The sequence below is a fragment of the Cyprinodon tularosa genome, unplaced genomic scaffold (assembly GCF_016077235.1).
Source record: "Cyprinodon tularosa strain WSP-4 unplaced genomic scaffold, ASM1607723v1 ctg518, whole genome shotgun sequence".
Taxonomy (NCBI): Eukaryota; Metazoa; Chordata; class Actinopteri; order Cyprinodontiformes; family Cyprinodontidae; genus Cyprinodon; species Cyprinodon tularosa.
The window spans coordinates 300334-326802 of record NW_024039250.1 but is presented as its reverse complement, the minus strand read 5'-3'; the positions used below and the strand labels follow the sequence as shown (position 1 = coordinate 326802).

At 39.9% G+C, this 26469-nt stretch overlaps 1 protein-coding gene across 1 annotated transcript in view; it reads left to right on the top strand.

Moving 5' to 3' along the window:
- Positions 1 to 26469, top strand: part of klf8 (Kruppel-like factor 8) — a 90301-nt gene that overhangs the window by 22263 nt on the left and 41569 nt on the right. The window contains exon 2 of the mRNA XM_038303701.1: positions 24828 to 25157. Within this exon, the coding sequence (XP_038159629.1) occupies positions 24828 to 25157 (330 nt within the window). The remainder of the gene's footprint in view (positions 1 to 24827; positions 25158 to 26469) is intronic.

Here is a 26469-nt window from a genome sequence, read left to right as displayed (position 1 = left end):
TGGTTATAATATCAGCTTTTAAATCTGCTCTGTCTTTAAGTGTGCAGCTATAGAATCAGATCATATAGTATTTAGCTATTAGGGTTGTGCTTAAAATATAGAAAAAACAAGATTTTAATATTAAATTGTGTTACAAAGGGATGCACGATATAATCGGCCCCCTATCGGTATCGGCCTTAAAACTGATCAGCTTCTGAGTTTCTAAAGTCTAAAAAATACTACTACTTCTTCTTCTTCCTCAAAAACTTCTTTTTTACAGACTTAAAAACTTCTAAAGACGAGGGAAAAAATATTGATCCATTAAAATATCCCAATATCTTCATATGCTGATATATTGCCATTTAAAAACACCATATCAATCTCTTTTACTAATGAAATATTGCTGTATGTCATCGTTATGCTACGAAATCCCCCGAAAATTCACCAAATGTTGCCATATTTTTATATGTTGATATATTGACGCGGTATCGATCTATTTTACTAACAAAATCTCACAAGAATTTGCAAAATATCACGAGAGTTTGTAACAGAACGATGAAATTTCACCAGATTTTGAAAGTAAAATAGATCCATACCGTATTTTTAAAAAATCTATTTGATATCAGCATATGAAAATATATTTGAGTATATTATTTTTCAAAGTGTCAGAAATGGATAACAAAACTGCTATTTTCAATGACTACTTATTTTTGTCCAGCTTTAACATCGGTATCGATATCGGTTATCGGCTACATGAGTTTTAAAATATCGGCATATCGGATATCGGCCAAAATCCCAATATCCTGCATCCCTAGATACAATCAAAGGGTTGTAATTAGAGATGTCGTTTTAGTTGCAAATTTCACGCAGATGTGGGAAAAAACCCTGAAATAAAGCAACAATAAAGTAGAGAAAGAAGCTGGTGATGCTTATAATATAAAATGAGTGACTGATCATCAGTTAGTTAAATAAACTAACCTCCTATAAAGGAGGGTAGATAGTTTTCTCCTCTTAGCCATAATCATCCAATTATCCTATCATCCAATTATGGCTGAATCAATTAATCGGATTAATTGTGATTAGTCGATTATTGAAATAATCATCAACTAATTTATAAATCGATTAAAAGTTAACTAGAGTTTAGAGAATCGAACATATCTCTTCATCTGTCAGAGTGAAAAAAATTGTAAATAAACATTGTAAAAAAAACAAATTTAAATATATTGTTAAAATAAAAATATTTTCTTTATGTCAATCTGCTCTATCCAGAACTCAAGTGATAAAGTTTCAGTTTCACCTGATTTAAATTCGTAAGAAAATAAGGAACCTTTGGCTATCCGATTATTAATCGAAAAAAATAATCCACAGATTAATCAATATGCAAAATATTAGTTAGTTCCAGCCCATAGCTGTTACTCATTAATCAGTGAACGGTTATGAGGTCGTTTCCAATCAATCTGAAATCCATTTTTCTCTTTTTATGAAGCTTCTTTACAGTTGAGAAAAATTCAATAAATTCAATAAATCCTAATAAATTCCATCTCAGACTCGACCCCCCCCACTGATGGCATGTTAGATTTTTGAGCTAATTATTATGAGAAGTAAAAAGTTTGGTTTTGCTTGGTTGCAAAGACACCGAATACGATCTGTGAAACATGGCGATGGACGATGATGGTTATCAGCCCCATTTACTACCCCTCTGAAACCGTGCCGAGATCGGTCCCAGCACGATAACCAAGGTAACGGTTGACTGTAAATGGAACGCAAACTGAACCGAACCGCTAAACTTGGTTCTCAGATAACAAAGAGCGCATGAGCAGACCGCATCATCTCCTCGCCGTCAGCCTCGGTAATCAGGAAATTTCAGGCATTCATTAAAACCGTAGCTTCCCTGCCGTGCCGCACGATTTCCAGTGATGATTCTGCTCAGCGGGGTGATGAACCTCAACATCTGTCCTTGTTTCCTGCGTCTGGAAGCCCTGATTAGACTATCGTTTGTCGTATCCACCTCCCAAAAGCGACTCTGTCGAGGAAATTGTGAGAGAGAGCAGCAGTACCATAGATCGTCACTAGGAGGGGAGTAACCACAGGAACCTGTGGTTCTGAGTATGAGCCCCACTCCCACAGACTGCCACCCTGGGTCCCTGAGCAAGACCCTTAACCCCACCTTGCTCCCCGGGTGCTGCACAATGGCAGGTTAAATGCAGAGAGAGAATTTCTCCATTGTGAGATCAATAAAGTTCTATTAATATATTTCTAGCGTGATGTGTAAACAGTCGTTAGGAACCGAGCTCGGCACGGTTAACTGATCCAAGCTCGGCCCGAACTCTGTGGTGGTGGAAATGTGGCTCTGGAGATGATCTGGAACTCCTCTGTTTACAAGTTTTTAGAGTCCAACAGGTGAAGCTTGACTCGACCTGAGCCGTAACAGGACAATGAATATCAGCTGTGCTGCTGCCATCAACACCTTTGTTTCTAGATGTTGGAGCTTGGCCTGTTTTCCAGTGTAGTCCTGTTTCTCTGACTGTGACTAACTGGATGTGCTCTCTTCATCCTCTGACATGGGAGCTGGCTCGGAGCTCGTTACATTAAGTTTTCTCCTCTCAAACCTGAACGGGTTTTAGACTGAGGTTTTGGTACCAACTAATTTTCCTACTTTTCTGTACCTCATTAACTCAAAAATCTCTCCTTTCAGATTAGAATAATAATGTCTTTTAACCAATGAGTAAATATAATAATTTATAATGTAAATGTGTTTAGCTGGAAGTTTTTCTTTAAAGGGAACAGAGACACTTTGGCTGGATGGTCAAAGGAGAGGAAGCATGTTCCCTACTTGAGGCTGGAGTACGACTGAGTGTGCGCCTCCCGTGGAAACGTGCGATGTGAATTATGTGAATGAAAGTGCGCTGGTTGGAGGCGGGAGGGGTCCGTTAAATGTACGTGACACACATTCCTGTGGGCGGGCGGCTGCGTGCGTTTGCTGCATGCCTGTGTTGACACGCCTCCCTGCGTGTGCGCTGCCTGGACTGTTTGTGCGAGGATATTGGCCGCGTCACCTTAGATTAGGCCTGGATGCGGCGTCGGTGATGGTGATGATGGCGGTGGCAGAGCAGAGTGACCCCCCCCCCTCCTGCCTTACCAACCAAAGCACAGTCATTCACCGGGGGGCTGAAATATCCCGTCTCTGTAGCAACCGTGGCGGCGCTGCCAAGGCGGCCACAAAGAAATCTGAAAAGAGGGGAAAGAAAGGGGCGAGAGGAAGAGGAGGAAGAGGAGAGGGGGTGGTGGGTGTGTCAGTTCCGAGAGCGGAGGATAATCAGCTTATGTTAGTTCAGAGGCTACGCACATACTGGATTCCTCATGAAAACTGCAGCAATCTCTAAAATATAAAAGATGGAAATAGAAAAGAAGTCTAATATGACTGAGGTCATCAGAGCCCACCCGCCCCACCCCTTTATTTCCTCAGCTTTTCTATAGAAACCTGATCGCTGCGAGTTCAGATGGAGTTCCACCTGGAAGTCGTCTTTAACCTTTACTCCACTTGATCAGATCTGTTGGGTTCCTGTAAATAAAAGATGAATAAAACACGCTGTTCTCCCTCAGAAAGCAGCTCTGATTGTAAGATTTTTCAGATTAAGCATCGTTTAGTAATACCAGACACACTGTCTTGTATTCTTTTCATGCTGTTTTGAGCAATATGAGTAAAAAAGCATCAAACGTCTGTGGAAAAACTTTTCAAAAACATTTGAAAAGCCTGCAGGATTGTTTATTATGTGGGCTTTGAAATCTAAAAGTCTTTCTCGTAGGTCAACTACTGTGAAGAAAACTGAACTTTCATGGTTATTTCAATGCTGAGTCGAACATATATTTTAAACACTGATTTCCCAGTGAAATTTCATTTTCTACTTAAAGGAAAAGTCGCTCACATTCAGAATTCAAACTTCTGAAAGTTCTTTAAATGTGAAATGATTCCATCCTGTTCAATAAATGATCAGTGTTTTTAATTCAGAGTAATTTTCATGTGAATGTGCTTTACTGGAGGCATCCATGTTTGTCAAAGAACACTACTGCCACCTACTGGTTAGTGACATTGTCACGATGCGGTATCGGCTGTTGATCAAGTCCCAGTGCTGTATCTGGTGTTTGTCACAACGCGCTATTATCCAAGTCATCTTGAAAACATTCTTCTTCCAAATGTTGGCTACATATTACGGGTTTTTTCTCTGGCCAGAAGTTCGATGGCAAATCCTCCCTCTTCAAGTTGGCGATCCAACGACCAACCCGTCCGTGGAGGATCAGGAATCAGAAAGGTGGAATAACTCTTTTTTTCACTTTTACCCGATGTATTCCAGCATCCAGCTGCCATGCACGTGGGCATTGTCAGTTTCACTATAGCTCTGGTGAATTTCAATGGTGAAGTCCTCTGGAAATCTTCAATAATTGTTGTTGATTGCAGATGTGTCTAGTAGTTCCCATTGATTTAGCTTGGAAAGCGGGGAGAATGGCGCTAGGCTTACCGCACCGTGACGTCACTGCTGGAAGATGGCAGGAGGGAGGGGTTACTATATTTGGGCAAAGATGGCCGCTCCCAGACTCAGTGATCACAACAAAATTAATTTTTTACAGATTAACACTAAATTCATTAAATCTCAGCGAACGTGTTTGTTTTAGGTATAAATAATGATCCATTGATTATTCTTTTCTGAACGGACTTTTCCTTTAAAAATCTGAAGATCTGCACAGGAACAGAACGACGGCCCCATAAAGGATCTATTTATACAGCTTATCTACCAGGAAAGCTGATATGGGTTTTAGTTGCAGGACTAACTATGCTTGTGAGGACACCCTCAGCTGTGACTGTGGACATTCTCATGCTTCGACTGATGTGTGAAACTTGGAGAAGTGCTCTGACCGCACAGTCCTGAGGTTTGGACAAGCATTTCTAGATGAGGAGTGCTCTAACTTTGTGTTGTGTGTGTGTGTGTGAGGATAAAGGGTGTGTAGGGAACTGGTGGCCAGCTTTGCGTCAGCAGGGTGTGGTGTGATAACAGACAGCTTCTCCCTCTCTCAGAGCTCTTACTGCATGCCAGATGGAGACACACCCAGTTTAACTCTTGAAGTTCTCTGTCTTCTCTGCTGGTTCTGCTTTTTTGACCAAAATTAATGCACAACATGAACACAGTATTAGGTTGCTGTATGACACGGCTTTTTAAGCACTTTTTTGGAGGCTGAATTAAGGAACTGAACTCTAAATTAAAAGCAGCATACGATGTGGCTGGATTCCAGTTTTGCACCGTCTGCTAATCATAAAAAACATAAATAAAGCAACAAAACTTTATAAGAAACCAAATATTTCTGAGCTGAAACATGAATATGATCCATTATTCAACAACCCATTGTAATAAATGTAGATATTTAAAGCTTTATGTTCGTTGGGCTTTATTCTTGACTTCGTTTCTGTTTTTCGGATTGTTTTTTACAACCTAATTAAGAATCACTTGATCAGACAGGCTGTAGTTTCAGTCGTCTTTCAGGGCACTGATATTTCCCAGATGATATACTACCCTTGGCAATACTCTCAGCAACAAATATTACCTCGGAAACATTAAAGAAAAAAAGGGGTCAGCAGTCCTTCAGTGGCCTACGTCATTGACATTGACTTAGCCAATTATGGCCAATTAAGAAGTTGCCTTGCCTATTGTTGTGTTGCGTAACGACAACTCAGGTCACTTTCCAGTTCACCAGATCATCCAGTCAGATTGATTCAAAGTTTTCTATCTAAGGAAAACCAGCTGATTGCATCGACTCATTGACTCTTCAGCAATCCCTCACACTAAGCATGCTTGTAGCGACAGTGGAGAGGAAAAACTCCCTTTGAACAGGAAGAAACCTCCGGCAGAACCAGGCTCAGTGTGAGCGGCCATCTGCTGAGGCCCACTGGGGTTCAAGGAGACAGAAGCAGACATAGAAAAAGAAGCATAGATAAAAAAGGCAACTGTCAACCAGCTCCACAGGCGGCCCCGTCCAGGAAACACACAGCCAGGCAGACGAGCTCCGAGCCAGCTCCCATGTCAGAGGATGAAGAGAGCACATCCAGTTAGTCACAGTCAGAGAAACAGGACTACACTGGAAAACAGCCCAAGCTCCAACATCTAGAAACAAAGGTGTTGATGGCAGCAGCACAGCTGATGTTTCTCTCCAGGATGGAGTCACAGCCAAACAGGAACAGACCAGATGAAGCTACTATGAGAAAAAGCAGAGAGAGCAGAACGTTAGAGATTGAACTAACAGATTCTGCAGAGTGGGAGAATAGAGATAGAATGAAGCAGAATGATGAAAAGGGGGTCCCTATGTCCTCCAGCAGTCTAAGCCTATAGCAGCAGAACTATAGAGATAGCTCAGGATAACCTGAGCCACTCTAACTAGAAGCTTTATCAAAAAGGAAAGTTTTAAGGCCCGGTAGGCTTCCATGTGCGGCAGCCTCACTTCTGTCAGCGAGCCCCAGAGCAGCTGTGGCTACAATGTAGCTTAGCCTTTCAAAACTGTTTTTAAGGGGCTTAATAGTGCTTTGTAAAGATATCTCATTACCACTGACTTTGTTGTCATTAGGAAACCTTTTTTTGCTAATAATGCAATATGCTGTCGTCCATGGTCCATTTGACTGAGTGCAAGCTTAAATTTCTTGAAATCATGTTCCAACATTTCTTCATGGTACCATTCTGTGAGGCGCACCGGCCGCTCTCACGGTAAACAAACATCCACAATATGATGCTGCTACTCCGATTCTCTGCCGTTGGGAAAGTGTCCATCTTTCAGTATTTGAAGTTTAGTTTAGAATATTAATTGACTACTTTTAGATGGTACATTATTCAGAATTTCAATTAATTCACACAATTTGATTGTGAATATTTCATTGTCGCAATGACCGAAAGGCTGATTGAAGTTTAAAAAGGCTAAACAACAGCATTTGCTCTGACCAATCAATAAATGTAAATAACTTCATTATAATAGCAATCGGCTCCATTGCTGAACAGAGACAGGAAGCAGCAGAAACTTAAAGATCAATAAAATATCAAGATCAAACAGAAATTCCATAAATATGTTTTCCAATTTTTTTTCCAACAAAGTGATTTGAAGCATAAATAAATCTTTTAACTGAGTTGTTTAATTACCTTTTAGCATTCCTTTGGCTGTATGTTATAGAGGGAAAATGCTGGATGGGGACAGATAGCCTGGAAGCACTACTTCTAAAAAACAAATAAAAACGATGATCCTGGTGTTTCGCCTTTTAATGATATCCTCCCTGCATCTTTCCTGTGTGTCTCTGACTTCCGACCTGTCGGCGTGAGAAGCAGCAATGCAGGATTCCTCGTTGACTCTGACCTTGTTTCTGTCAGATTCCTCAACTGCAGATAAATTTGCCTTGATGCAGGTTTTTCTTCTTCCAGGACATCGAGGAACATTCATGACAGTTCTTGTTGAGGAATGTCAAACAGAAACTGAGTATGCTGCGCCGCGAGCTAATCGGGTAGATCTGTGAATGGCTGCTGCTGCTTCTGCGGCCTCCTTTCTATCTTGCTAATTGAAGGAGATCTATGAATTCCAGTAACAAGTTCTAACTCATCTAGATGTTGGTTTAACTGTATTTTTAGGAAATGTAGTTCAAAACATTTTCCTTTACAGCTGCAGGTTCTATCTTGTACTTTAAAAATCTTAATCAAACTACAGCTAACCATTTCTATTCACTGTAGGGCTGTAGCTAACGATTATTTTTATAAATCAGTTAAATCGCTTGATAATTTTTTTGATTAATCGATTAATAATCTGATAACCAAATGTTCCTTAAAAAAGACTTTGTAACGAAATTAAAACATTTAAATTAAAACGTTTCCACCTGAGGAGTTCTGGATGGAGCGTATTGACAGAAGAAAAAGTTGTTTTTTTTTTACCTTAAATGCAAAATATTTACATATTTAGTTTTAACAATTTTGATATAATTCCTGCTCTACATGTGTCGCTCTGTAAGATAAAGGCATGTTTTAGAGTCTCTATACTCCAGTTAATGATTAATCAATAACCAATCCGATTAATTGTTTCAGCCCTAAAGCTCTCACCACTGTTTATCAACTAACTTTATAACTGCTGGTTAGAAGAAGTTAAGTTTAGTTTTATTAGGATCCCCATTAGCTGCCAAATAAGTGGCCACTAATCTTACTGGGGTCCTCACATAAAGAAATTACATTACATTATGAACAAACCATTAAAAAAATGCACAAGTTGCACATTAGGAAATAATAGGAACATGAAAAAGAGTAGAAATATACAACATAAATACACAGGTTTAAAGCTCTTTAACCAGACAATTAATGTAACAGTAGTTTTACCAAAGAATGATGCATTTATCGCTGATATTCTGAAATTTGTCCTCGTAATCTCTTGTGTTCTTTAGGATATAAAGCCAAACCATAAAAACTCTTGCTGTCATTCGTCACAGAAGGTTCCCTTTCAACAATGATCGCTAATTGTCTGCACACTGTACCCAATTACCCCTAACGATCTACACATTTCTTTATGAGGTTTACCTAATTTAGATTTGGTTCTTGAACTATTTGGACTAATAGCCTGGTCTCTCTCTAGATAATAGAAAAGAATGGAAAAGAAAATATCTTTATTGTCCCACAACTTGGAAATTGTGGTCTTCCAGCAGCAAAAGGTTATAGTAGAAGCTGTCACACGATGTGCACCTAAAGGCTAATGTTCTTCATTCTTTTTAATGTGAGCAGGCACACATATAACTGTTATAAGTTGGTATTTATTAAGGTTTGAATCAATGTGAATCTAACTCTTCTTTCATCATCTTCATGGTTTCAAGGAAGATGCATTTATCACGGATATTCTGAAATTTGTCCTCATAATCTCTTGTGTTCTTCAGGATTTGTCCTTTCTTCAATATTATTGATGACTGATTATTTGGTCTAATACAAAACGATATAAAGCCAAACTATAAAAACTCTCACTGTCATTCTTCATAGAAGGTTCCCTGTCAAAAATGCCCCCTAACGATCTACACATTTCTTTATTAGCTATACCTAATTTAGATTTGGTTCTTGAAACATTTTAAGCACATGTAAAAGCCTGGTCTCTCTATAAAAGAATAGGAAAGAATAGAACGGAAAAGAAAATCCCTTTTTGGTCCCACAATGGGGAAAATTGTGGTCTTCCAGCAGCAAAAGGTTATAGTGGAGGCGGTCACACAGTGTGCAGCTAAAGGCTAATGCTCTTCATTCTTTTGTAATGTGAGCAGTCACACATATAACTGTTATAAGTTGAATTTAACTCTTCTTTCATCATCTTCATGGTTTCAAGGATGATGCATTTATCACGGATATTCTGAAATTTGTTCTTCAAGATTTGTCATTTATTCGATATTATTGATGACTGATTATTTGGTCTAATACAAAACGATATAAAGCCAAACTATAAAAACTCTCACTGTCATTCTTCATAGAAGGCTCCATGCCAACAATCCCCCCTAATGATCTACACATTTCTTTATTAGGTATACTTAATTTAGACTTGGTTCTTGATCCATTTCAAGCAAAATGTAAAAACCTGCTCTCTCTGAAATAATGGAATAGAATAGTATGGAATAGAAAAGAAAATCCCTTTTCGGTCCCACAATGGGTAAATTGTGGTCTTCCAGCATCAAAAGGTTATAGCAGAAGCCATCACACAGTGTGCAGCTAAAGGCTAATGTTCTTCATTCTTTTGTAATATGAGCAGTCACACGTATAACTGTTATAAGTTGGTAGATATTAAAGTTTGAATCAATGTAAAGTAGAAATGTCTTTCATCATCTTCATTGTTTCTGTAGTTTAATAGTTGAAATGAAGGAACTCAATTGATCCACAGACACAAATATTTCTCGCTACAAGTTCAAACTTGATAACAAAATGGATCTAAAGATGTTTTTTCAGTCCAGGTTTTTTTCACCATTTATATCCAAGTATTACTTCCCAATATTCGTGGTGTTATTGGGTCTGGAGCGACTATAGATGGAGAGAATATGTTAAAAGAAATGCTAAAGAAGGGAATTATCTTTAGAAAATAGTTTGGAATGTTTTGATATCAAACAATCCAGAAACCAAAGATGATGTTTGACCAATGTCTTGTTTTATTTGACTAAATATTTGTTTTTAGTTTGTTGTTTGTATTATTGACTGGAAACTTCTACATGTAAAAATTATAAACCAAAACTTTCTTTACATGCTTCAAATCCATTGATTTAAAAGAAAATAGTCCAAACAAATAACAAATCTGTCATGAAATTAACCTTAAGTTGATTAACAGTATTTACTAAAGTAACTTTAGGAAACAGTAAAAAAAAAAATCAATCACCTTTCTAATGTATATTTGCTTCTGTCTGACTAACTTTTCTGTTTTTATGGATTTATCAGACATTATTGCTTGTGTTTAGGTGCATTTTGTGTCTAAAAGATGAATAAATCAGAGTTAAAATGCTTAACAAAGTGAAAAGAAAACCTCCAGGAAGCTGAAGGGAATTTAACCATAAGTTACATAAACATCTGAGCCCATGACGGGGAAAATAAAGACATTTTTTATTAATTCCATCATACTGGATGCATCTCTAACATCTTTACCTACTGTCTAACCTCGGGGGCAGCGCACCCCTACCTGTGAACCTGTGAAGCACAGTTCAGTGTAGTGCTTGAGTAATAAAACCCCCCATCTTTGAACACGTACTGCTCATGGTTACATGGTGTCACAGAAGTATCCTGTTCCCTCTCAGATCATCGGATCACCTCCTACTTTCCGCTCCCTGGGAGGTGAGGCCCCTCTGGCGGGTACGCTGGCCCTTTAAGAGGCGTGGTCGGCCTGTTCTCAGCTGATGAGGGGTGGAGGGAGTAAAGCTTTCAGGGAGGGACTGGGGGACTGAGATAAGTTTGTCCTGTCTGGTTTGATGTGAAGCAGAAGTAGCCGTCCTGTAGTTACCGTTCATTTTGGGACTTTTGTTTATCAGACAGACGATGATCCACATCTTTTAGCAAACAGTAAAGCTTAAACTTTTATCAATAAAACATTTGTCAAGCAAAGTTCAGAAAAACAGATTCAGCTCAGATGTAAATCTTTAGAAATCACAAAATTCTAATCTTTTTATACTCTTTGTGGAAAACATTTCCACAATTTCAAATATATTGTTGCAGTTGCAGTGAAACTGTGAAGTCAATGCAATATATTTATTTATTTATTTTTTTTGTCTGAACATTATTTCCTAGTCCTCTGGTTTTTTGCTGCACACTGCTGGTCAGCTGGCTGATAGAAGGCTTGTTTATTTTTTCTTTACCTAACTGAACTCCTATCTAGCTGTTATAATAAACATTAAATCATTTTCTAAGGAAATATCACAAAAATCCCACAATATGTGATGGAGAAGATTCATAGTAATCCCAAAAACTGGAAAAAAGTGGATTGTTTTTAAAGTTTTTTTTGGAATCTCACACTCTGGTTCAGTTGCTCTCCACATACAGCAAAAAAAGAGTGAGAGTTTGTTTTTTTCTGGCATCTCATTAAAATGCTTAAAGATTAGAAGACAAAATAAGTTAATCTTAATTTGTTCAGATTGGAATAAATCGGAATATTTATTTTTCTCTATAAGCAGCAATGTGTTGGATACGTTGAACGACATGATACAATTTAAAAAGAAAGCATTTTTTTGTCAAAATTAAACAAGTGACCTTTTTTTGTACCTGATTTTTTTAACCTTTTGTACCAGATCATTTGAATACATTTTTATTTAGTTTATATATTTATGGCTCCAGTTTAAAACGCACAAAAACAATTCAACAAATTCCATGGAGACATTCAGGCAGATTCCAAGGGAAGCACATGAGTCCAGTTGATGCTAATGATCGAGTAACGCAGCGGATTTAAGTTTATAATTAAAATGGTTTAAAAAGCCTTTCATCCTAAAAAACCCAGCAGAATGCATCAAGTCATTTATTTGCTCTATTCACTCCTCCTGGAGGAGATTCGGCAACAATTGCATTGTGTCGTCGACCTTGCAGCAATCCCTTATACTAAGCATGTTTCTCTAAATTGCAATTTTAATTCCGTGCAAAATAGGACTTTGTACAATAATTCAAACCTGATGCATTTAAACGAATGAAAATCGAGAGTTTATTGCAAAGATGTATAAGCAGTCTTGGGTCACAGAAACAGCTTTATAGCGTGAGAATGTGCATCAGGATACCATTAGAGAAATATCATATGTTTTAAAACCTGAAGCTTGTAAAGTGCACAAAACAGTCAAATGTGAAACCAAGAGGTATATTAGTTTAGTTTGAGGTCTTTCAGAGATATAGCTTTATTAACAGCATCTTTCCTGGAACATTACAGGTGTGTTTCTGAAAGCCTGCTTCTCTGCAAAAAAAAAAAAAAGCTAGGGTTTTTTCTTGCTGAAATTCTAGTTTCAGCAGATGATCAAAAATACCAATCCTAAAAGTGAAAAGCAACTGGTGAACCAAATAGCCCACATCCTGGTGCTTCGACAGCCGCATTGAAAACATAACCAGAGAGAAAGACCCAGTAATGACTCACAGAGAGAGAGATTCCCAGCTGCAGTGTGAATTTATTACAGTTTATTCCACATTTTGGTCCGTCTTATGGGATTTAAATATTGAAATAGTTAAAGGAAAAGTCCGATCAGCAAGGAATAATGAATGGATCATTATTTATACTTAAAACTAACACGTTCGCTGTGATTTAACGAATTTAGTGTTAATCAGTAAAAAAGATTTGCGATCAGTCTAGCTGAAATGTGGAGTGTGTTTACAAAACCATACAAATTGGATTTAGTTTATTTATTCAGTAAACCTTTTGGAGATTCCAAGAGGCTTATCTTCCAAAAAAAGGTTCAACATTTGGACTACATCGAGGTTTTTTTCCTCTTCTGGTGAGGTGGATTTTTGTTGTATTCTTCCATCCAACCAAGCAGCCAGCCACCACCCATCTGCCCATCTCATCTCTGTCACTTATTAACCAAAATCCACCCTTGCCTGCGTTCACACGGCAGCACAAACCAGGGGAGGGAAAGAGGAGGAAGGCAAATGAGATTGGGACTTTTTTAGATCGAGAACTTTTAGTCCACAATCTTCTAAACAGAATAGTTTCTAAAAGCTTTGAGTTTATCTAGATTTTACTTCTCAGCTTTGGTCTGGTATAAAAAAGTTTCTAGTTTTTGCCTCTGAAGGCTGAGGACACTCAGGGAGGGGCATGGGTGTGTGTGTGTGTGAGGGACTCCAGTTACAGGAGTTGTGCAATGTTTGGACCCTCAGCTGGAAACCAATGGAAACTGACCTCCCTGTCCTCCAGCGAACTAATCTGGTGCACGTCCTCCTCTTTCCAAAGTACGACAGGATCAGAAAGCTCAACCTTACCATCACAAAACAACTAATATAAAGCAATAAAGCAACAATTAGTTGGAAAAAAATCCACCTTTTCATGTGACACTTTATAAAAGATTAATCAAGGTTGATTATCATTAATTTGGCACCTTTAAAAAACACCTTTTCCTCAACAAATTCAAAAATTAGGTATTTTACTCAAATCTCTGTATGAATAACAGGTTCCAGCTTTAAAATGTGTTTAGATATTTGAAGCAGGACTTCCAGCCATGTTTGGATTTAAATCTCCACAGGGTTTAACTTGTAGCTTCATTACCTTCAGTTCGTACAATACAATAATCCTGATGTGTTTAGTTTATATACCAGCCTACTTCTGCTGATGATTTAGCTATTATGATTAGTTATTTATTCTTTTTTTATTGTTTGCTTGTCTCATCCTGTTTAATAGATGTTAATATTTAAATAGCATCAAATGAAATCATAAACACAATAAAACATTTAGTTTTTTAAGGTGTATTTTGCCAAGATTTTATTCACCTCTCTGCAGATAATAATAGCATTTCATAATAGAAGAGGTTAATTTGTATTTTAAGTTTTGTATTCCCAGGTAATCTTGGGAAGATTTCCTGTATTTAAAAATATTTAAAGTAATAGATTTTTTTTGGAATAAAGAGTAGCAGTTTGGTAGCAAATTATTTAATCTAAACTAATTGAATTCTTGATCTTTCTCTGCCAAGAAACTGGCATGTTTTTATTTGAAAAACTATGGGAAGGATGAGCAAAAGTATTATTTACATGCATGGTTTTATGCAAAAACATTTGCCTGATTAAAGGTTGGCCACGGCGGGCCCCCGGTTAAATATCAAAAATAAAAAATCAATCCTCTGGACTTTGTTTCCAAGTTTGAAGACGTTTCTCTTCCATCCAGGAAGCTTTTTCAGTTCAAAATGTCAGAAATAGCGTTTAGTTTGACTAGGGTTGTCACCATACTAAACTTTTACAACTCGATACCAATACTAAGGAAAATATTCGATACTCGATGTCATTTTCGATACCACAAGGATAAAAACAAAGACTCCAAAATTCAACAGAAATTTTTTCATTAATAAACAAAATACAATAAAGAGATAAATAAATACAATGAACAATGTTTTGAGGTTGTTTGCTGCGCACAATATTAAGCAAGCTTGATAAAAAACTTACAAAATTAAAATGAAGTTTTCCTTCCTTGGCTATGCTTTGCATGACACTAGCCAAACCGGTTAAGAAACAAAAATAATTCTCAGCAGCTGCACCTCTTACAGAAAAAAGTCTGAAACTGAAAAGTGCGTAGAATTATTCAATCACACAGTGTTCAGAAATTGCATTTTCCACTATTCTGCACTTGAATGACAGTTTAGGTGCCACTGGTTGTGGCACTGTATTTTTTTGAGTTTCGATACTTTTGACAACCCTAAGTTTGACGTAACGACCCCCCTTTCAGAGACATAGCCAGGTATGGGGCATTGCAGGCTAACAAAGAAGCCAAACGACCCCCATTCCAAAGGGGGGGGCCCGTTCATCCGTTTCAGTTTGCATGTTTTCTAAACAAAAACAAGGACCCCCCCCCCCCAACTAGTCAATGAATAATCAACCTGGACCTCCGGTTGCACCTGTTCACCGCTGCCTCTTCTGATTGGTGTCTAAATAATGATCTAATGAGTAAATCTAACTGAAAGTGACGTTTAGCTGCTCCAATGTTCAGCTTGATGATGAACTGCGACATTGTTTCATCTGTAAAATTGTATTGCAGGATGTTTGACGGCGCCGTGAACTTCAACTGAACCCGCAGTGGAATGAGAACGCCGTTATTAGGAGCGAAAATCCTTTCGCCTCGTTTGGTTATTTCTTTTCCTCCTCTAGTTTTGTAAAAATGACCCCCAGTATCAGTCTAATAGAGAAAGGAGATTAAGAAAAAACCTGATTGTTTTCTTTACTTCCTGCCGTTTCGTCCTTAAATGTGTGAGATGTAACCATAAGAATGCATGTATGGAAACCAAGTGGGGGCATGAGCCCTACAGCTGACTGGGGCAGTACCCAACTTGATCCACCCTCCCCCTCCCCACCCCCACATGCATGCACACAGCCGGGGGGTGGGTGGGGGGGGTTGGTAGAGAGGCAGCAGCTACACGAAGGGAGTGCTGACCCAGATAGTCTCCCAGTCCCACCCTCTCTGACTCGCGTGGCAGAGAAAATAAGTGCATCTTTTTTTTGCAGAGAATTTATCTTCTTCTGCAAAATTTTGGATTTCGATGAGGCCTAAACGTACGTTTAATTTCATCACCAGCTGCTCTGTTTGAAGCCCTGAATTATTTGCGAGTAATGAATTAAACAAGAGTTGAAACCCAGACCGGAGCACAGAAAGGAAATGGAAAAAAAAAAACTTTTGTCAGGAACCTGCAGCATGACTCGGAGCTTTCATCGGATCTTAGCAGCTTTGCAGAAACAGACTGGTTGTTCTGAGCGGGTGTGAATGTGTGGGATCGTATGAGGATGAAGCAGAGCGTTCAGTTCACGCTCAGCCAACCTTCCGTGGTTAAAAAACAGATTTCAAAAAATGTTGAGATTGGCCCGTTATGAAGCCCAGACGCAGTCAGTTGGCAAAGTGACCCAGTGTCAGCTTTTGTTGATTTTTGAAGCTAAAATTAGAGGGTTAAAAAAAGGTTTATCATCACTGCTTAAGATCATTACATGTCGTTCATTTAACATCTAATTATGTCCGGTTTAAGTGGTGTATGGCAGCCAGTATGGTTTTATCTTATCAAATTAGGCCTTTTTAATTGCAGGAAAGGATATATTTTAACATGAGTTGACATAAAACTAAAAACTGAAGTTATTTTGTAATCTTCCAGGAGCTTTTAAAAAAATAATAATTCCTGTAGTCTACAATGTAAATTTAATGCAGAGCAGAAACAAAAAAGAATCAGTCAAGGGCTTTACTGAAGCAATTAATCAGATTTATCATCATTTCATCCGCTCTACTCTGAGTATTTCCTGTTTGGTTCCTTACCGGCTGGTTTTGTTTGTCTGGCCGCCATTGTGGAAAACGACTGGTGAAGATGGAGCAGCTAGCAGAGCGAGGAGCGCGAGAACGCTGGGACCCTTTTCCCACCTGGATCCCCGCTCTTTTTGGCCCTCATGTCCCTCCGTTGAACAACTTGCCCCCACTTCCTCACCGCCTCGGCCATATCTAGACCCACAGCTAGTTCCTGATTGGCCCTCTGGCGTTGTGGCGTGGAATAACATAGCACAGACCACGCTTCAATATTGAGCAGAAATCAACAATATCTGCGTCAAGCTCACTGCGACACACTGCTGCAGGAGGATAACCAGGACTTAAGCCACACATCACACACATCGTAACAAATCTTTAATATTTACATTTTGCATCAGAAGATACATAATGCAAATTGTTTGTAATATATGAGCTTTAACATTTAGACTTCAGTCACACTAAAGTCATAAAAGACCCCTGGGTTTCTTTCCACTGAAAACTCCAGACTTAGAGATATTGTGGATGTCCAACTAGAAGATGGGTAGCCAGGTCAGGGAGGACCTGAGGAAGAGCGGCTGCTGACCTCACTCTCCTGCGCCCGCCGCTCAGAATGCTTATTTGTTTTCGAGTTATGGACAGCACTCTGCAGGCCGAAAAAAAAAAAACGAAAAAGCAATGTCCGCTGTGTTTTCTCTTTGATTATGGCATAAAATGTGCAGCCTTAAAGAAGAAAATGCAAATGCACACAGGATGATTGATTGCTAATTTAATTTATGAGTCAAATAATGCAGCCACATACTTAAAATGAAAAGGCATTTCTGGACAGCCTATTTGAAACAGCCTTATTTAATCTTTCATTTATTTAACTTTTAATTTGGATGATTTTTTCAGCCAATCATAGATGGATTAGCTGGTGTGCTTTTAATCCCTTTCCTGTTGCAATATGGGCATCTACATGGACATGTTATCAACTTTTTATCAAATGCTGCAACATTTCCAAAGATTGCCCTTTTTGCCTTCTGTCTCCAAATATTTTTCTGGAGTTTGTGAGCATAATTTTTGTTTTCTTATTGTGTTATTTATAGTTATCAACAATAAATCTGGATCCAGGCTCAGAATGAGCTCCTTGATATGTGCTTGAGAATGGCTTAGTCTCCGGTTAAACCCAGGTTTAAAGCCTTGCAGGGCAGCCTAAAGCCCACTGCCAACATTAAGACAGAAAAAAGAAAGAAAATAACAAACCATCAGTTCAGGGGTTTGAGAAAATATGGGAATCAGAAAATTATCTATAAACCAAACTGAACGATTGTTGTTCTCTACTTAAAAAACACTTTAGATTTTAAAATGGGAAAATGTTTTTTACTATATATGTTTTTTTTTTTTTATAAAGTCAATGTATGACATGGATTCATAAACATCTCATTTTATTTCATTGTTAAATTCTGTTTAAAGTAACAGATTATAATTAAAAATGTTTCCAGACCTTTACTGGTTGATGATTTTCTAGATTCGAACCCGAATGATTTTTAATTGATTACCCCCTGATCTAAAGGGATAAACTGGGATTGACTATGGCTTTGCTGGTCTGACCAGGTATGCTCATCTGTCAGAACACCAGCAGCATTTTTTATTCTTTTGCTTTACGTTGTCATACAAGTTTTACTGAAGGGATGTCTGGAAATAATTAGGCTCAGAAACGTCTGGCTGATTGAAAATGGTTCCCAGTCCTCATCACTGATCTAACAATGATCTTCTCTGGATGTTTGGGGAACATTTCCTTCCTGATATCGTTTAACTTTAAAAAAAAAAACTTGAAATTAACTGGAATATGAATACTTTCTCCTTTTAGCCGAGAAGCGCCAGCATTACTGGAGAAAACCTGCCCCCTCCCCATCCCTCACTACCCCCACCCCTACTTCCTGTGGTGGGATCAGAGGCTGACAGGGTCACGCCCACCCCACCCTTTTTTTTTTTTTTTTTTTTTCCTGGAACTCCACAGTGGGACCCCCTTCTCTGAGTGGGGGTTCACACACAAGCATCTTGTCAGTCCTCATTTATACACACAACATGCGCATAGGCTCACCACAGTCTCTCACTATCACTACTCGTTAGTGCTGCTCTTCACACACACCGCGCACACACCGACACACACCTAACTCCTGCCGCCCCTCGATGCGCTCCTTCCCCTCTGCTGGCTTGTCGGGGGGGCAGATGTGGATCAAGTTGGATTTGGTAAAGATTTTCAGTGTTTGCTTCGTCGTGTTTGCAGTGGAAGTTGGTGTGTGATTTGGAAGCTGAAACGCCATCCAGCTGGCTCCATTTTCTCTATTTTCTTTTTCTTAATTGGACGCAAACATTAAACGCTTAACCCAATCCATCTAGAAACCCAGAGCCATGCTGAAGAATCATTCCTCTCTATACTGTACAGTTTTTAAATCTGGAGCTTTTTTTGAACTGATTTTGATGAAATGCAGAGTTTTAGCTGCATAAATATTTTAATCAATGAACCATAAATGGAGTTTTTTGTCAACAGATATCAAATATGTCTACTCTGTCATCCTGAGATTCATGAAGATTGCTTAAAGTGTATAAAATCATGAGTGAACCGATGTTTATTCAGGTAAATCTTTTGCGCTCTTCCTGCCAGTTGCTGTTTCCCTCTTTAGAAAAGCAGCTTTAATCAGCTCTAAAACTTTTTCATCTCTGTTCACATCAGTGTGCTTCCCTCGGGGTCTTAGAAAATGCTGCATATAACCCTAAACCTGAGTCTCCTCCATGTCGTTTTTAAATAGTTCTGAAACCGATCTCAGTTGCAAGCTTGAAGTTATGTAAAGTGTTTTCTCATTAACAGCCTTTTGAAAAACAACATTCTCTGTTTTACTGACACTTTACTTTCATCTGCTTATTTAAGCATTGTCAAATTAAAGATATATATTTTCATGATTTAAATTGCAGTAGATGACTTAAAGCTACTAGTTGTAAGTAGGATTTTTTGCCCCCGCCCAAAAATGTCTTAACTACCCCAATAATTGAACTTTATTAAATTAGATTAGATTCAACCTTATTGTCGTTACACAGGTACAAGGCAACAAAATGCAGTTTAGGTCTAACCAGAAGTGCAAAAGCAGCAGTGCAGATTAAATAATGGTTCCATAAATACAGGACGTGGGTATTTCTACTGAATGAGTATAGAGATGAATACTATTATAAATAATGAATATAATATATAGATCACTAGTGTTATGAACTAAATTTACAGCTGGATATGTGCAGAATATAATATACAGATGGATAATACTATAAAAAAAAGGTTTTTTATTGATCTCACACTGGAGAAACAATTAAACATTTCTTAAATTAAGCATATTTACCCTTAATTTGAGCAGGTAAATGAGATAATTTGCAGATGGAATGAGTTTTTTTTATTCTTAAAATAAGATAATTAGATAAAATGCACTTGAATTAAGACAATGCAATTGCGTTTTCTTATTTTAAATTTAAATTGTCTAGTTCCATTGGAAAAATGTCTCTTTTACTTCCTAAATCCAAAAACAAATGCACTTATTTTAAGAAAAAATAATATATTTTTTTATAATAATAAATAATAATTTGATTTTATTGATCTCACATTAGAGAAATTTCCCTCTCTGCATTGAACCCCTCCCCTTGGGGAGCAGGGGGCTGCCAGTGTGCGGCTCCCAGGGAGCAGAGTGGGGTTAAGGGTCTTGCTCATGGACCCAGAGTGAAGGCAGTGGGGATTGAACCGGGGACTCAGAGGGCAGCGTGCTGCTCTAACCACGGGGCAATCACTCCCTCAATACCAAACCTGTACAGATAACAGATTGTCCATTTACAAAAGGTGCTTTAAAGAGATAAAAAAAAGCCTTAAAAACAAGCTAAAGTGCAGTAGCCTGTTAGCTTTGAAAAAAATTAGACATCCTTTTTTTCATTGAGTGTATTTTTTTTTATCTAGCTACAGTTTTTTCTGCTGGTTTGACATCAGTTGCATACAGGAAGTCACTCAATACTAAATAAGGAAAATTAAAATCAGGATATTTATGAAAGTTTAGCTTCAAACTTAATGATTTTAGTTCTATAAGCTAAAACATTCATTTTGCCTTTATGTGAAATACTGTCAGTAAAAAAAATGGACAAGTGGCTTCAGGACCTCATAGAACATAGAAGTGAAGCACATAGCAGTGCTGCTAGAATGATACATAGATACGCTTCACTTTCTTAGAAAAACTTCATGTTTTAGGGCAAAACCTGAAAGCAGGAGAATGTTTGGCTCCTAATTCAACAAAGTATTTATTTTTCACATCCCAGGATTCAGCTTTAATCCAGGAACCGTGGAGACGTATCTGACATCACCAGTTTTTGGGCGGGGCTGTTGGTTGGGGGGGGGGTAAAGCATCAAGCTGCATTTACCTTTGTTTAGAGACACAGAGGGGGCTCTGTTTGTCACAATGGAGCTTGGGGGGGTTTGTTGGGAGGGGGGCACTAGTTAGTGTGTGTCCTCTGCACGAGTGTGAGTAAAGCCATACCCGGCCTGATCAGCTAAGGCCCCACCCCGTTGTGGAATCTGCTGGGTAACATGCATGAAGGACGCCAACATGAACAGCAAATAAGATGGACAGAAGCTCATAAATCAGCTTCTATGTCTCAACATCTGTCCTCAAACTCATCAGTTCTTAGGATATCAAAGAACGTTTTCATTATATTAGCTTTAAAGACCTTCATATACCAGAATAAAACCTTTATTTTACTGTAATCTAGTAAGAACGTTTGTCCGCCACTGGTTATTAATAAACAGCTTTTATAGGGACTAATGAGGAAAAGTCCGGTCAGCAAAGAATGATCAATGCATCATTATTTATACCTAAAACTAATATGTTTCCGGTGATTTAATCAATTAAGCATTAATCAGTAGAAAAAACAAAGCAGCCATTTTTGCCCAAATCTAGTAACCCCTCCCTCCTGCCATCTTCCAGCAGTGACGTCACGGTGCGGTAAGCCTAGCGCCGTTCTCCCCGCTTTCCAAGCTAAATCAATGGGAACTACTAGACACATCTGCAATCAACAACAATTATTGAAGATTTCCAGAGGACTTCACCATTGAAATTCACCAGAGCTATAGTGAAACTGACAATGCCCACGTGCATGGCAGCTGGATGCTGGAATACATCGGGGAAAAGTGGAAAAAAGAGTTATTCCACCTTTCTGATTCCTGATCCTCCACGGACGGGTTGGTCGTTGGATCGCCAACTTGAAGAGGGAGGATTTGCCATCGAACTTCTGGCCAGAGAAAAAACCCGTAATATGTAGCCAACATTTGGAAGAAGAATGTTTTCAAGATGACTTGGATAATAGCGCGTTGTGACAAACACCAGATACAGCACTGGGACTTGATCAACAGCCGATACCGCACCGTGACAATGTCACTAACCAGTAGGTGGCAGTAGTGTTCTTTGACAAACATGGATGCCTCCAGTAAAGCACATTCACATGAAAATTACTCTGAATTAAAAACACTGATCATTTATTGAACAGGATGGAATCATTTCAGATTTAAAGAACTTTCAGAAGTTTGAATTCTGAATATGAGCGACTTTTCCTTTAACCAATTAGAAAGACACGATAGCACATTTATTCAAATTTGAGTTTCCTTCATTTTGGTCTTTTAGGAGCCAAAGGAGATAGTTGAAAGGAGGGCTACTAAAGGATTATTTGTAGATAAAAACTGTATTTATAAGTAAAAAAAAGGACACATTCAGAACCTTTAAGGTGTTTTTGGTTAACCAATGATAGAGAGTAATATGAGCATGCATCAAACTTCCACAGCAAATATAGTTCATAGGAAAGAAACCTGGACTTCTTTGTCTCCTGTGACCCATTTCTCGTTTCTCTTTAGGGATCCTAAAGCGTTATTGTTGTTTGTCTGGAGCAGAACCCAGATTAGTGCTGATGAGGTCCAAATGTGTTCGTCCATCTCCGTTCAATCATACATTATAGAATGATCAAATGCAGCAGGGGTTCTGGTCCAACCAAAACACCTCATTTGTCCATTTTACTTTAAAGTCTCAGTATTACGCATTGGCCATGTTTGCACCCACACACACACACACAGTGAACGGCTGACCTCACAGCTTTAGATTATTAATCGTAGACTCTAAATCCTCCCCAGAACTTCCTCAGAAACCTGGTCTGTGGCATCAGCTAAAACTGAAGGGGAAGGAAAACAGAAAGCCGACAAGTTAGCATGTTTTAAAAGTCCGAGCTTGGGTCACGACCTGTGAAACAGCTGCAGGATCCAGAAAAATGCGGCCATGTTTTCCCAGCGTTGAACAAAGTTGTGGTTTTCTTTGGAACAGCAGCGACTCCAGAGGTCTGTGCTGCCGTTCGTTCCTCATGTTACGCCGTTTTACAGCAGTTAGCTCTAATATTTTATGTTGAATATATTTTAAGAAATAATAATTGTTAAATGGAAGGAAATGATTGACATGGTAAAAAAAAAAAAAGTAAAAAATCTGAAAAGTGCGGCATGCATTTGTAATTGAACTCCTCTGTCTTTGCTCAATGAGCGCTTCGAGCTGCTCTCCAGACTTTAGTCTTTTGCAGAATGTTACTCTTTCTCCTGTCCCCATTTTCCCGTCATTAGCACCCCCCCCCCCCCCCCCCATACTAATAGGGGTGCGATGGTGCGTTCAGAATGACCTGCAGACCTGCACAGTTAGTTTGATAGTATTTTACAAATGGTTTTCTCATCTGATCAGATCACCTTCTTGCACTTTTTCTTGTTTCCTTTGTAGCTCGCTGTTCTCAGGGCTTTCTTTCAACAAATGTTTTTTTTTTCCATGCTCAAGTGTCCAGAGGGTCCAGAGGTAATAGTTGCCGTGTCGACTGATGTGAAAGAGTTTAAAGGGGTGGGAATACTTTTACAGGCTGCTGTCTTGTACTGATGGTTTTTTTTTCTTTTTCTTTCGTTTTAATTCTGTCTCTTTCCCTCTATTCTATATTTGCTTCAATGCGGTTCAGTAACATCTTTAAATGTGTATCTAAAGAATGCACTGTGGAATGTTGGAGCTTGGCCTGTTTTCCAGTGTAGTCCTGTTTCTCTGACTGTGACTAACTGGATGTGCTCTCTTCATCCTCTGACATGGGAGCTGGCTCGGAGCTCGTCTGCCTGGCTGTGTGTTTCCTGGATGGGGCCGCCTGTGGAGCTGGTTGACAGTTGCCTTTTGTATCTATGCTTCTTTTTCTATGTCTGCTTCTGTCTCCTTGAACCCCAGTGGGCCTCAGCAGATGGCCGCTCACACTGAGCCTGGTTCTGCTGGAGGTTTCTTCCTGTTCAAAGGGAGTTTTTCCTCTCCACTGTCGCTACTAGCATGCTTAGTGTGAGGGATTGCTGAAGAGTCAATGAGTCGATGCAATCAGCTGGTTTTCCTTAGATAGAAAACTTTGAATCAATCTGACTGGATGATCTGGTGAACTGGAAAGTGACCTGAGATGACATGATGTGAATTGGAGTTATAGAAATACACTGAATAGAATTGAATTTAAAAAATCTATCTGGTGCTGAATGTTTGCTGTGAAGCTGAGACATGCAAAAACCTAAACTTTCTGCTCCCTGATTATTTTTGTGAAAACTGGTGATTGTCTGCTGTAGCTTTACTTCTAAAGGAAGAGGAAATGGACAGCAGTGTGAGGCGGAGGAGGTGGTGTGTGTTGCTTCTCCTCCTGATGGTGTGTGTGTGTGTGTGTGTGTGTGTGTCGCTCTGCCTTGGCACTCCCCAGCCTCTCTCTGAATGTGTGTGTGTGTGTGTGCTGTAGCTGGGCTTCCAGAAAAGGGTGTGTCGCTTGCCTGCCACTGAAAGGGAGGGAGGGGTCAGTACAGGGCTACTCCTCCCTGCTCTGTCTGTTATTTCTCTTTCGTTCTCATTCCCTCAGTGTCAGCCTCAGGATTTAGGCCTTTGTTTCTCTGCCTCCTCTTCTCTCCTCTCTTCTCTGAACTTTTGCTTGAAATCTTCCCTGATTTTCTCCTCCTGAGTGAGTGTGAGCCGGGGGTTTTTACCCCCTCTTCTGGATGGTTTTAGTGAGGAGGTAAAGCTTGTCATCAGGGTTTGAACCTCCACTCTACAGCTTCTATTCTACCTGACTCTATATTTTTTTATCCTTTTTTTTCCTCCTAATTTTGAACTTTTTTTTAACTCCCCAGCTCCCCAGCTCCAAACTTTTCTCCCTACCTTGCTCTGACCCCTCCCCCCTTTTACCCCCTCAGCTACCCCCTTATCACCTCCTCTCCTCCCCTCTCTACCCTCACCCCCCTCCAACCATCTTCTGCACAATTTGTACCTTCCTCCCTCTAATCGTCTTCCGCTTCTCCTCCTCAGTGCCAGTCAACTCCAAAGCAGAGGAAGAGCGCCGCCGGTGCCCGAAAGAAGCAGAGGAGCCCGGCCAAGCAGAGCACCGTGACCCAGCAGCCGTCATCGCCGCCGCCGTCCTCGCCTCCGCCCCCCGCAGACCATCGAGACCAGGAGGAGGAGGAGGAAGTGGCGACTGGGCCTCGGCCGCCGCACCAGGAAGAGGAGACGCTGAAGGAAGCGGGGACCGCCGGCGTCCGGGTGAAGCAGGAGGAAACGGAAGAGGAGAAGGAGGAGCAAGGCCAGAGAGACATGCCCTCTGTCCAAATCAAACCAGAGCCAGAGGAGATGGAGTGCACGGTGAGGAGGGGCGGGGGCGGGGTTCTGGGTGGGGGGTGATGGGTGGATTCATCAGGAGGGATGGGGGCGGATGAGGTTATGAAAGAGAATCTGTCAGGTGTAGGTGGGTGAAGCAGGTGATGACATGTTTCAACATGTCTTCGTTTAAATCTAGGGAAGGTTTGGGTTCAACTGCTCAGGTTGTTGGATTATTCTGATTTAATTAACATTAAAGAAAACAAACAAGAAAGGAGGAAGATCCACAAGTCTGCAGGATTCTGGTTGGTTTGTGTGATCCATGTTTTCTTTAAATAACTTCCTCATTTTATTTATATGGGATAATATGACAGGATGGCTTTAGTTAACCTTACGCTGAAAGACTCCCGCTGGAGGCCTGGTTATCGTCCCGCAGCAGAGTGTCGCACTGAGCGTGACGCAGGTTGGTTTGATTTGAATGCCCAACATTGAAGCGTGGTCTGCGCTATGTTATTCCACGCCACAACACCAGTCGGCCAATCAGGAGCTAGCTGTGGGTCTAGATAAGGCCGAGGCGGTGAGGAAGTGGGGGCAAGTTTGTGCGACAATGGAGGGACACGAAGGCCAAAAAGAGCGGGGATCCAGGTGGAAAAAGGGTCCCAGCGTTCTCGCGCACCTCAGATGTAGAATTGACCAATCAGAGGCCTCCTGTCTGCAGCTCTGTCTGCGGTGCAGCAGAGTGTCTGCAGAGGGGGGCATATCTGCATCTGCGCAGACGACCTGGTTTCTGAGTATAAACCGGCCTGAATAAGTCCGTCTTGTAACCACCAGCGGGTCGGACCAATGACGAGCCAGCAGGGTTTTTTGGGGCGGGACATGTAGGAATGACGACAGTCAGAAGGGCCTTGGCGGGGCGTTACTAACACGGCTACGCTGTAGGACTCACCTGTAGATTCCACAACTGACCTGGTTTTAGCTAAATTAGCGACAATTTCTCATTTAGAAAAGATGCAAAGAGAAGAACGTTGTGCATTTGTAGAGGAGAAAGATGTCTGTGGTTTCCTTACGACGGGATTTGGAAAAAGTTAGATTTATCAGGGGGAGTGGCGTTCTAGTGGTTGGAATCCTGAGGTTCTGAGTTTGAGCCCCACTCCCACAGACTGCCACTCTGGGTCCCTGAGCAAGACCCTTAACCCCACACTGCTCCCCGGGCGCCGCACAATGGCAGCCCACTGCTCCCCAAGGGGAGGGGTTAAATGCAGAGGTAAATTTCTCCGATGTGAGATCAATAACGTTCAGTTACTCCACTATTTGTGAAAACATCACGATTCGCTGCTACGATTGGCTGAAAGCGTGT